This window comes from Nanorana parkeri, unplaced genomic scaffold, assembly GCF_000935625.1.
Source record: "Nanorana parkeri isolate BGI_ZX_2015 unplaced genomic scaffold, ASM93562v1 scaffold169, whole genome shotgun sequence".
Taxonomy (NCBI): Eukaryota; Metazoa; Chordata; class Amphibia; order Anura; family Dicroglossidae; genus Nanorana; species Nanorana parkeri.
The window spans coordinates 685,725-699,298 of NW_017306437.1; the positions used below are offsets into that span (position 1 = coordinate 685,725).

Genomic DNA, 13,574 nt, shown 5'->3' on the forward strand with positions numbered 1-13,574 from the left:
GCCAAAAACAAAAATGACATTCAACAGTCAGTGAAAAGAAGTTGTTGTTAACCAAATGGAAATAGAAATTAAATCAACAAATTGATGAAGCTCAACCATTAATCTGCAGGCGAACATAATCTGGAGACAGGGACAAATTGTTGTCACCCTATAAAAGAGTGTTCTTTATGGAAGGATCACTGGTTATTATTTTAATGATAGCTGCAGATTTGAAAACATAAAAAATTGCTTTTGAAATTAAGTTGGTAAAGCAAATATGAGATGTTAGTGATTGTGGTTAGTGATTTAGTGATAACGCAACCATATAATACTGAGGAGACAATGAGTAAGCTAACTATAGCTAGCTCAGGTAACTGTTTAAAAAAAAAATTGGGATATATTTCCAAATGCACAGAATATTACTGGATATTGAGCTCTTATTATATTAAGCACCAGAGATTGTTGATACAGAGAATGTCTGATTGCCTTATGGGATCAGGAAGGAATTGTTTCCCCTGTTGGAGCAAATTGAACCGTGCTTTATAGGGGTTTTTTTTTTGTCTTCCTCTGGACCAACAGTGGGTAACTGTGGGCATAGCGGGTTTTTTTTCTTTTTTTTTTTCTCTTATCTCTATAGGTTGAACTCGATGGACTTGTATCTTTTTTCAAACTGACTAACTACGTAAGGGCAAAAACATAGTAAACAGAAATACTGACACGTGTGTCTAGACATAGGTCTAGAAATAAACAAGAATATGGGGAAAAAAAGAGCAATGCATGTGGTTATGATATGGTAGGGGCATGGCATTATGATGCGTTAATATGGGAAGTCAATAGTAGTTAGTACCATTGAACTGTTGAAGATATTACACTGCTTTTGTAAGCAACTTCTTCAATTCTGGGTTAGGCACATTCCCCAGAATTTATAATCACCTTAATCCAGTCAGCATGGAGTATGTAGATTGTCTAAGAACATGATGAGAAGCGCAAACATTCTGGAGTGCTATTGTGATCCACAATAAATGTATTAGTGGCAGAACTTCACAGTGGTGTGTTGCCCAATTATATTTGTAAGTCCGGAAGGAAGGATGAGGGACTGGGCAGTGTGTTACCTACTATCCTGCTAATTTATAGGCAGCCTGGACGGTTGTTTTTAACCTTATCTGGTCATGGTATGACAGATGAGATACAGTCCAGTGCATAACACCTTGAACAATGTTGAACAATGCCCACCCCTATACTTTATCATGCTGATTAACAGCATGGCTTAAATATATCAAAACATGAGAATTTTCTGTTGAATTATGAAACAAAGCTCTTTTTAAAATCTGGTTTACAATTGCTTGGCTAGTCATGCTGAGAAGGAATGGTTAAGCACACACAGACTGAATTTTTTATTTTCTTTCAATTCTTCCACATGTTTCTGGCATTGGGACTATTTTTTTACACTTTTAGTATGTGTGCTATGTAGCCTTTTAAGATATAAAAAGTTTCCTTCCCGAAATGACTGTTAATGTAAAAAACATAAAAATGAGATATTCTAGTTGAAATATGTCATGTTTTGTACCCCAAAGAGAAAAACGTCAGAATCCTTTACAGGAGATGGAATGTTTTACCTCACTGTTTTGGTCTGGATGTGTTTCAACCCACATTCTCGGGATATAAGCATCTTCAAGACGTATGTTTAAACAAAAACCTTCATCAATCAGGGAACTGCCTTCTTCCACCTTGATCACAGCTTTGCACTCTGTTTGCTAGAAAGAGTAAAAATTGAATCAGTGATCCTTGCATCATGTATTTGATTTAGAAATAAACTCATGGCATATAGGCATCTTTTTTCGGACCATGATAGGTGGGGTTTTCAAGATTGCAAACAGGTGTATATAATACCCTACTGTGTCTCTTCATAATTGAAAGTTCTATATAATGCAGAATATAGAATTTAATGCTGGTCACTGATGCTTAGGCTAAGTTCACATGCTAAAAGGTGACACTTGACAGAAGCCACCAGAACACACTTTCTGTGCTTGCAGTGTTCAGACCATACTAAGCATTCACTCCAACGGCTTCAGGCTGTTTGGGGAATAAGAGCAGTGAGGCCTGAATACAAGTTAAAAAATTCAGTATCTGTGTGAACAAAGTCTAACAGGATTATTCACAAAAGGGTGAAGAGTTTGGAGAAGGCAGGACAAGTGGACAATCTAGGACAACATACCGTATTTTTCGCTCCATAAGACGCACTTTTTTCCCCCCAAAAGGAGGGGGAAAATGTGCCTGCGTCTTATGGAGCGAATCCCGACGCCCGAGACATGCAGTTTCGGGCGCCGGGCGAGTAGTAGGAGCCACTGCTCGTTTAATACGAGTGATCTAATGAGATCACTCTTATTAAAGCCGAGCAGCGGCGGCGGCGATCGTATTCAGCAGTAGGAGCTACTGCTCGTTTAATACGAGTGATCTAATTAGATCACTCGTATTAAAACCGAGCAGCGGCGACGATGGAGATCACCATAGAGCAGACGAAGAACGGACTTTCTTCGTCTGCTCTGTGTGATCACTGAGACCGTGGCGCTGTAATCACAGCGCCACCTGTCTCAGCAGTCACTAACTGCAGCTTCTGTCACAGCTTCTGTCATAGAAGCTGTGTCAGAAGCTACAGTCTGTCGGGTGCTCCATAACGCGCGCCGGACCTCCCTGCATCCTATGGTCCGGTGCGTCTTATGGACCGCAAAATACGGTAGCTGAATTGGAGAATTGTTCCAAATCGGCTATGTTGTACAAGATTGTTCCCTTCTCCTAACTTGTCTCCCTTTTTTGAATAACCCCGTGTGTTTCCCTGTATTATGCATCCTTCATATATGTTGGTGGATGAGTAACTCAGGCAAAGGTAATATATCCTCTATTCACTCTGATAGCATTGCAAAAAAAAAAAAAAAAGGAATTCTATGTGATGACAGATCTTTTAACATGGTACTGAAGTCTTTGGAATGGGGAAATAGACAGGAGTCCTGAGTTTAGGAATAAGCCAGCCTAAAAGCCTAATTGTGTACACAGATGCTCAGTTTCCCTTTATAGCCTAGGAAAAATGTTATGTTTAACAATTTAAAAAAAAAAAGTATTTCAAAGGGTGCACACTGTGCGTTTGTGAAAGTATATGAGGTTCATGAACGTATAGGCTAATTCAAAGGGTGCACACTGTGTGTTTGTGAAATTATATGAGGATCATGAATGTATGGGCTAATTCAAAGGGTGCACACTGTGTGTTTGTGAAAGTATAGGAGGTTCATGAATGTATGGCCTATTTCAAAGGTTGCAGTACTGTGTGTGTGTTTTTAAAGAATATAGCGTAAGTCGTGAACCTATGACCTACCTTTTTTTTGATGCTGTGTGTATAACTCCACATATCTTCGATTTTTCGAGGCATCTCAACTGACACGTCAAGGTGAAAATTGCTAAATGAGAAAAGAAAGATCAGCTAGAGGGTTGGATAGTTGAATAATTGAGCAAAGTTTGCTGTTGAAACCCTATAAGGTCATAAGCAGCTATTTTCTACCAAAAGCAATGTTAAAACTTCCCCCCGGTGACATTTATCCCATGACCAGTAAAATACAAACAATATATCTTGCGCTGGTTGCCCTGAGTGGTGATGCTCCCCATGCAGATCTCAGTCTGAGTATGACCCGCAGTTAGTGATAACTACTGGGAATTATATAGTTGTTGCGTCTTGTGCAAACCTGTCACTGTCGCTTTGATGAACAATCCCTGTGCGGACCTGAAACGTTAGCACTGTATGACAGTATGTGACATTGGGTATTGACCTTTAAGTGTGTACTGGTGAATTACTTTTATTTACTATTAGTGTTTTGCACGGTGCTATCCGTGTGGTCACCTGGACACCACATATACCTTGTGGTTTTGAGACTGTGGCAGTGCAAATGGGATTTAGACTTTGTTGTGCAGACCTGAGATCACATTGCCTGGCATCTACTTCCTTTGCAGTTCTAAAATGTTATGGGACCGAATGTTAAAAGCTGCAAGAGAAGTAAATGCTGGAAGAATACAAAATAACGATGATGACGATGATCATGGCATGATATTATATTAAGTTTTTTATTTGGCGAGTCCATTTACAGAGCAGCAGTCATGTTGCTCAACTCCTAAAACACTTCCTTCTTTACAGTTTATCCTTTATAACTCCCCTTCCCGTAGCATATATATGAGAAAAGGTGTGTTAATAAATCAGTTTCTTTAACCTCCCTGGCGGTATTCCCGAGTGTGGCTTGGGGTTAATTTTCTGTACCATAAGCGGTAACCCCGAGCCAGACTCGGGAATACAGCGCCGCGTCTCTTACCTTGTCCACGATCCCCGCTGTGTCCTCCGGCCGATGCCGGCATCCGTCTTCCGGGTTCTGTCCCTTGCGAGCATCCGCGTCGCAGGGGGGATGCGGAACCGGCGGGAAGTTTAAAAGTTACAAAATAAAACGAAAGACAGGTAGAGCAAAAAAGGAAAGAAAAAAAAATAATCATACCACCAGGGAGGTTAAACCTCATCCAGACCCATGGACAAAAATGTATTCCCCGGTATTTTGGAGATGTGGAGAGGGGAAAGGGGAAAGTGTTCTGTAGTCCTGTCCTAAGATGATAACATTGCTCCTCCATATATACAGCACAGTGAGTAAGTGTTTTCACCCAGGCATAGGAAGATGTGAAAAAGTGTGTCACAATAAACCATATGAGAAGATACAAAGTCACCAGCACTCCAAATAAATGTTTCACATATTAATTGTGAAAACAGCATCACAAAGTCATAAGGAATTGACATTTCAGGGCCTTCCAGGGTCTCTCCTTTAAGATGACATAGCTACATCACTATGCCACCTTGAAGAAGGGACCATACGAAGCCCTGAAAGGTTGTTTTCTTAATCAATACATGAAACACATTTATTTGGAGTGTGAGTTATGTTGTATTTGTTTATCTGGTTTTTGCACAGCACCATCCATTGCACTCACTTTGAGCACCCACTGATTATTCAAAGATCATGTATCGGTTAATGGCACCTTTTCAGACTGCGCTGAGGTCATGAGTGGTGTGCCTCAGGGTTCTGTGCTGGGCCCCATGCTTTTCAACCTGTTTATTAATGATATCGGGGAGGGGGTGAATAGCCATGTTTCAGTGTTTGCTGATGATACCATAATTGGGAGGGTAACAGACACGGACTTAGACATTATGACATTACAGGAGGACCTGGATAAAATAGGGGAGTGGGCAACTGTATGGCAGATGAAGTTCAATGATGATAAATGCAAAGTAATGCATTTTGGAGTTACAAATAGGCAATTGGGCTATACAATTATGGGTATGCCACTAGGGAAGTCAGTAATGGAGAAAGATTTGGGAGTCATTGTAGACCACAGATTGAAGAATAGCTCGCAGTGCTAGGCTGCTGTAAACAAAGCAAGTAGAGTCCTGTCTTGTATTAAGAAGAGGATGTTCTGCAGGGACAGGTCTATAATTTTGCCACTTTACAGATCCCTAGTGTGACGGACCCCCGTACTCAGGATGAGTATGTCCGCCGCTGTCTTCTTCCTTGCTGAGGAGATATTGGAACCCGCTGATCTGTAGCTCCCAGTTTCCCCAGTCACTAGCCAAGGCTTGAGTGAAGGGTAAACAAACTCTGCTTTATTGAGCAACTGCACAAACTTATATACAGCAAGTGATGAAATCAGAATATAATCCCATCACATCCCCCGTCCCCTCCCTGGACATTCTGTCTTCATAACACCACAGGTGTCCACCTGCTAATGAACTCCAGTCAGCCATAGCAGGAGCCTGGCCAGAATGTAATTGTTCTCAGCTCCCTCAGAGAACAATAGGAGATAACGAGGGATGGTTCTGATAGTCTTTCAATAACCAGGTCACTCAGTGTAACGCACTCAAACATAACCCAACACCAATACACATTTAACTTATAAACTGATCACCATGTCGTCACACCTAGTTCGGCCTCCTCTGGAGTATGCAGTCCAGTTTTGGTCACCAGTACTCAGAAAAGATGTCCTTGAGCTGTCCTTGAGGAAAAAGTCCAGCGGATTGCAACCAAACTCATTAAGGGGTTGGAGGACCAGAGCTATGAAACAAGGCTGTTAAAATTAAATATGTTCTCCTTGGAAGTAAGGAGATTAAGGGGGGACATGATTTTCTTGTATAAAATGTTCAATGGTGAAGGCAACATTTTTAACAAACTCTTTACGGTTAACCCCATAACAAAGACTAGAGGCCACCACCAAAAATTGGTGGAGAAAAAATTTCAGCACACGGGGCGCAAGGGGTTCTTCTCAGTTAGAGCGGTTAAGGTCTGGAACTCACTGCCACAGTGCGACGATCGTTCCGGGTTGCGGTCCGCTTCGGGACTCCGAAGTCACACTGCGCAGACACGAAGAGGAAATCCCGCTACTCGGCGCAGAGCGCGTTCACGGCACCGCACAGACGCACCCCGGGGCTCCGCCCCCTCTCACCTCCAAGCTGGAACGGCGGACTGCGCAAGAGCGCTGCAGGACTCCGCCCCACTTAGTTTGAGCAGTCGGCTTAAGGCCGCTGCTAGCTAATTGATTGGCGTCCTACTGTTGGTTGTAGCAGGACGCTGATCAATCAGTTGTCCCCCTTGAATTCCATCCGGACCCTGTCTAAGTGGCACAGCAGCCCCTCCTGGGTCTCACCATTCCCTGAAGACTCCACAAATCACAAGTACATGGGCTAGGTCCCACCTGTGGCTGGATGTTAGTGCTGTGCTGAACTCCATTAACAATTCATTGTATGCTTCAACTATAACTCTTATCAATTAACCTGCTTGACATTGCGAATGCTGACATCTGTGACAATCCATAGATTTGCTGCAAGTTGCTCATACTACTCAACTGCATGATTGTGGGTTGTGGAACTCCTTTAACACTGAATACTTGTTCTACTACATCAATTATCACTCATCTGCATTATTGTGCTGTTGCTGTACTCCTGTGACAATTCATTGTATGGACAGTTGTTGCGAATTGCCATTAACTCCGTGAGGTCGCAGGTGTGTGGAATTCCTCTACATTGCATAAATGCTTCTACTACTCCTCATCATACTTAACTCGGGGTGACATTGCTGTTGTGCCTAACTCATTGACATTGCGTATAGTCAGGTACACTTGTGCATACAAAGTGACCTGTCTATACATACTCCCATTTCCATACGGGGTATGATGTGAAGCAGCTCCCTCTCAGCCTCTACAAATACAGGGCATTGGAGACTGAGCTGCAAAGACTGATCCTCATTCCTCCACACAGAATGCATACTCCGCAGTTGAGATCCTCATATATTCCCCAAGGGAAGCGAGGCATTACACACAGGCAGTGATTTCAGCAAATAGTGTGGAATCATTCAAGGAACTCTTGGACGATTTCCTTGGAGACCATAACATACAGGGGTACAGGTACTGCTGAGAGCAAAATCGCACATGGACTCATACACACGCACACACCTGCTCAAACATAAATGCATACGCATAGTAGGTTGGACTTGATGGACTTATGTCTTTATTCAACCTCAAATACTATGTAACTATGTACTGTGAGGAGTTCAGCTTTTATTTGAACTTTATCACAACAAATCATGACCTTTTGCATCACCCACCTTTACCATACTCACCAATCAATAAGGCACAATAGTATACTTTGCATGATTCACATCCTTTAGCTCCCTATATATCTGACCCTACCATGTAAGGGCTATTTAATTGTGTTTGCCCCCCATGCTAAAGGTTCCCAGTTCTCTTCAGATGCCAGTAATGGGCAAAAGGTTGATGGACTGCAACTTCCAATTTTTCTCAGTGATTCAAATAAATTAGATGCCCAAGACTGATTTCCTATAAATTTCAACCTTCTCTTGCCATGAGGAGCTCTCACTCTATTGCTGAACTTTAAACTTGCGACCCTTTTGAAAAAAGGTGGTTGTTTATTCCCTGCTAGACACCTGCTAGTTTCTGGCAATTTTTTTCACCAACTTGTTGACATCATGATTTTCTTATGACGTTTTTTTCAAATTTGTACACCTCATTGTATGGAATTTTGGCTAGGATACTGATGTTTTGTATAGCTGACTTTCTAGTATTTATTCTAGTATTGTATTCCTAGGGACTTATAAAGCCATTGGTTTATATTGTGCTGCATATACTTTATATCAGTGGTTCTCAACCTGTGTAACCCCAGGACCCACATTTGGCCTTGATCATTATGTCATGACCCAAGTCACACCGCACTGGAACGCACGGCATCAAATTGTGGGTGGGAGGTGCTTTTGGGGTGCCATTCAAATAAATGGCAATGCAACACACCTCCCACACCAGAATTCATGGTAGTTGCGATTCTGTGTGGTATGGGACTGTGCAATTTATTGCACTGTACTAGTGTGAATGGGCCCTCAAAAACACTGACAGACACACACAACCACAGACAATCTCACACACTCACAGACATTCTCACACACTCACACGCCAAAAAAAATATTTTTTTCCTTTTTTTAAGATCCACCCAGTCTCCCTATCTTACGAGAACTGGAGTGGATCCTCAGCCTGGGGTCCAGTGTGGGCTGCTGTGCTGTGATGGAGCTTCATCCATATGTGCATTGCTGGTACAGCTCCCTTGCGTGCCCTGTAGAGGTTCTGGGAGCCAGAATGTGACATCACCCCGGTCCAGGCACCTCTACAGAACATGTAAGGGAGCTGAAATCAATGCACGCATGAATGGAGCTCCCTCACGGTCATAGCCCCATCCCACCCCACCTCAAGCTCGGCACCAGGCAGCATTATTTGAATAGCTGCTTGGCGTGAGAACTGTCAGTGGTGCATTAGGGGGAGGCTGAGGAGCCTCTCACCTAGAAAAGTGGAAGGCATGCAGTGACCCACTGAACACGGGGTCGCGATCCACTTTTGGGTCACGACCCATCAGTTCAGAACCAAGGCTTTATATGTTATCTGTCCTCATGCGCACTCTGTTTGGTATGTAATTTTTTTCATAAAAATATAACAACATTTGCATCTTAAAAATTGACTGTGTGGTGTGCTCACTTACAACATAACACATTTATGCAATATTGTCATTGTCAGAATTAAAGTGTATATAAACCCAAACAAAAATAATAGTATTTTTGTACTCACCGTAAAATCCTTTTCTCTCCATTCATTGAAGGATACAGGGCAACAGATTGTAGATCCTGTACTGTAGGTATATCGCCACCTGCAGGAGAAGGATGCTAGGCACACAACAAAAGACAAAGACAGCCTAGGGGCGGCCCCTGCTGGTGGCCCAACCCCCCACCTGCTGATAAGTCTCCAGTAAGTAACAAGCAGTAAGGAGTGCACACCCAATATAGAGGGCGGGACTTGTGTCCTTCAATGAGAGAAAATTATTTTACGGTGAGTACAAAAATACTATTTTCCCTTCCGTTCATTGAAGGACACAGGGCAACAGATCGTAGATCAAATCAGACCCTAAGGTTTCCAGGGAGCCAGCAGGGCATCCTCCTCCACCCAGGGAGGAGGATGCCAGGACCCAGGACCGCCTCTGCCCAGGGATCCAGAGCCCGGACTACGATCTCTCTACCTTACGGTTGGGTCGAGACGCCAGAAGATCCACATCCGGCGACCCCCAGCGAAGACAAAGCTGATGAAAAATGTCCGGGTGTAGGGACCATACTCCCGGGTCCACGACTGGCGACTGAGGCAGTCGGCCTGCCAATTGTCCACCCCCCGAATGTAAACCGCCGAGAGGGCCAGAACCTGACTCTCCGCCCAGGAGAGGATCCCGGACACCTCTCGATTGCGGCTACGCTTTTGGAGCCGCCCTGGTGGTTGACGTACGCCACCGTGGTGGCGTAGTCCGACTGGACGTGAACCGACAGACCTCGAAGGCGGGTCGTCCAATGAAGGAGAGATAGGGGAATCGCCCGAAGTTCCAATATATTTATCGATCTCCCTGTCCAGGGACAAGGGGGACACGTCCCACTGTAACAGGATGTCCCTCTGAAGAGTCCTAGCGTGGTGCTGTGCCAAGGTCACCGTCTCGAAGGAGGCCACCATTAGGCCCAGGACCGGCATGCAAAAGGACGACCACCGGCGAGTCCGCAACAGACACACGCTGAAAAAGAGTTTCAGGAGCTAGTCCTGAGGAAGAAAAACTCTGGCCACAACGGTGTCCAGAACCAGGCCCAGGTACTCCAGTCATGGGGAAGGCACCAGACAAGTCTTCTGGAAGTTCAGGATCCATCCGAACTCCCCCAAGGACCGCACAGTGACCTCCAGAGCAGTTACCAGAGAAGAGTGCGACACTGCCCGCAGAAGAAGATCATCCAGATACCCCACGACCGAGATCCCCCAGCAACGCAACTGCGCCAGAACCAGGGCTAACACCTTGTTGAACACCCGCAGGGCCAACGCCAGGCCGAAAGACAGCGCCACAAACTGAAAGTGCTCTTCCCCCACTGCAAAACGAAGATATCTATGACTGATGAGAGACACAAATGGGCACATGAAGGTTGGCAAGGTTATTGTTTGATGTCGACGGAGGCCAGCAGATCCCCCTGTCGGAGATATGCCACTACGGACCTGATTGACTCCATCCGAAACCGATGGGCCCGCACAAAAGTGTTCAAAACGTTTGAGGCCCAGGGTGGGACGAACTCCCTCTTTCTTGGGCATGGTAAACAGGTCGGAAAAAAATCCCCTGAACCTTTCGAGGACGGAACCGGCACAATCACCCCCTGCGACAAGATGTCCGCCACCGTGCGGTGAAGATCCGCCAATCGTGGAGGGGAAAGTCGTGTGTTGGACGGGAAACACCTGTTCCCGGTACGGGACAGAAATTCGATCTTGCAACCCGAAGAAACCAGACCCCGCACCCAGGTGTTGGAGACGTGAGCCACCCAAAAATCTGCAAAAGGCCGAAGGCGCCTCCCCACCCTGGGACCCAGAGCTGGGGCCAGACCTACATGTGGACGAGGGCTTGCCAGCGGGCTTGGCAGACTTAGGCTGCCAGGGACGCTTGGCAGTCTGGGAGGGAGGAGGTTTGGAGAACTTACCGCCCTTCTCTGAGAGCGGAAGGGGCCGAAAAAGCCATTTGTGAGCAGAAAAGGAGGGACCAGGTTTCCGCCGCTGTTCCCTCTTCCGTGTCTGAAGTAAGAAGGCACTCTTACCCCCCGTCAAATCCTTAATAATCTCATTCAAGGAGGTAAACGGTCCCCGGTAAAGGAAAGCTCTGTCAGAGCTTTCTTGGAAGCCTGGTCAGCCGACCAGCATTTGTGCCAAAGCAACCGGTGAAGCGTAACCGCCGACACTGACAGTGTCGGCGGTTACGCCAAGGGTTGCCACATCCAGGGCAGAGTTGCAGACATACTGAAGGCCCTGCACCAATTGTTCCGCCAATTCCACATAAACGGGAGAAACATTTACCTCCGCAAGCCCCTGAGGCAACATCTTTGCCCATTCTGTCAGAGTCTGGGAGACCAAGGCAGAAGCCAGAACCGGGCACATCAGGGCCCCCAAGGCAGAGTACATAGTCCGCGAGACCGCCTCCGCTGTCCTATCGGTGGGTTCCCGAAGGGACGGGGAGTCCTCCACCGGGATACCGGAGGGTCCACCGCAGGGGGAGACATCCATTTAGACAAAAAGGCCTCCCCAAAAGGATAGCGAACAGAGAAACATCAGCTGCCTGTCAAGGAGGTGCTCGGGAAGCACCAGCAGGGGGCACCCTAACATGCCGCGTCTACCTGGTACAGCCAGCCCGGATTGCCACGGTATGCGATCAGGGCTGGCTGGATCAGGCAGACGGGGCCCTATAATCAGGCGCTGTAGGGGGCCAACAGGTTGGGCCTTCTAAAGACCACCTTGAGGACCGAGTGGCGGCCGATCGCAGAGCCGCATTGGATGCGGCCGGCCGGGACAGGCGGCAGGGAGAGAGCCACTGCAGCTGCGGCCACAGCAGACACCCACCCCCCCACCAGGGTCCATGGAGCCCCCCACTGAGGACCAAACCAAGGTAAGGTGACATTTTATGTCTGGACCAGGGTGTCCAACAAGTGTGCTGTAGGGAAACACATTTTTTCTCTCCAATGTTTTGTTTCCCTACGTATTCTGCATTGAGCTGTATAGGGGACTACAAATCCCATCAATAATACATTACACAGCGAAATGCAGAATACCACCAGCTATAGAGCTATACAAAACCCAGCAATAGTATATTATAGGTGGTGGAATTCCACATTGCGCTGTATAATGTATTGCTGGGTAGTCCTCTATAGCCGGTGCCATTCTGCATTGATTGCTGTATAATTTTACACTTTCCATTTCACTATATTGCACACCACACTTTTTTTTTCTTATTTCCACCGCTCCAAGCTTGCTCCTGTGATGGACTACAATCTCAATACATTCTAGTAGTCCCATCACTGGAGCCTTTTGTTTTGGAGCAGAGAGCCCGCACTGACCACCTGGCGGTCCGCATTGGCCACCTGAGAGCCTAATTAGGGAACCACCTCTGCTGCACCCACACGCACCCGTGAAACTCTCTGGACCCCTGGTGAGAGCCCGCACAACCCTCCTGAGACCCTTTAGACATCAGGCGGAGAACCCAGAGCAACAGAGTTTGTAGCTTCATTTTATTCTGCATTGCTGTAATATTTATTGCTGGGATTTGTAGTTCTCTATAGCTGATGTTGTTCTGCATTGCTGTATAATGGTATTGCTGGGAATTGTAGTTCTCCATCTGTTGTTAGTCATTATTGCTGGGATTTGTAGTCCTCTATAGCTGGTGATATTCTGCATTGCGCTGTATAATGTACTATTGCTGGGATTTGTAGTTCTCTATAGCCAATGCCATTCTGCAATGCTGTACAATGTATTTCTGAGCTGGTGGCAGAACTACCGGAGTTGCAGCAGTCATGCACGCGAACAGCCCAGACGTGGCATCCCTCCACTACCAGTGTGCTTTACATTTCCTAAACCGATAAATACATTCAAACTACTGTTACATAGACGGCAAAAGTGACAGACAGGGGCGGGGAGAAGCCGGGGAAGAGGCAGAGCGTGAGGGGGGCCAAGTCGCTGCACAATGGGCGTCTGGGTTGTACTTGCCCCCTTGGGCTAAAAGTTGCCAGTCAGCCCCTGGCGGAACGCCTACCCTTAGGTGTCCCGAACTGAACTGGTGGCAATGCGGAAGAACCAGGAACGTCCTCAAGTTTGAGGGCCTCCCTAACTGCCTGCATTAGCGCCGAGACCAATTCACGCTCCTGACCCAGGAGCGAAGCCGCCGACTCGTCCTCACTGCCCGACTCCGGTTGGGAAGAACCCCCAGGATCAAGGCGAGGGGACACCGTGGAAAGCTCCCCAACGGAAGAGTACATTTCTTAGGGGGCTTCTGCGTCAGCGCGCCTTCAATGCGTGTCACAAAGCCATCCATGGCAGAAGCAAAAACTCAAGGGACAATGCAGTACCTGCGCCAGCGTACAGGCCGCACAAAAAGGGGGGAATGAGAGGAATCAACAGAAAGCAGCCCACAGCCCTCGCAA

The 13,574-nt window shown here is 46.3% G+C and overlaps 1 protein-coding gene across 1 annotated transcript in view; it reads right to left on the reverse strand.

The window, feature by feature from the left end:
- Positions 1–13,574, reverse strand: part of LOC108785582 (poly [ADP-ribose] polymerase 4-like) — a 60,076-nt gene that overhangs the window by 22,647 nt on the left and 23,855 nt on the right. Inside the window, exons 15-16 of the mRNA XM_018554672.1 lie at positions 3,347–3,428; positions 1,596–1,733 (exon numbers count right to left, since the gene is read on the reverse strand). Coding sequence (XP_018410174.1) covers positions 1,596–1,733; positions 3,347–3,428 — 220 coding nt within the window. The remainder of the gene's footprint in view (positions 1–1,595; positions 1,734–3,346; positions 3,429–13,574) is intronic.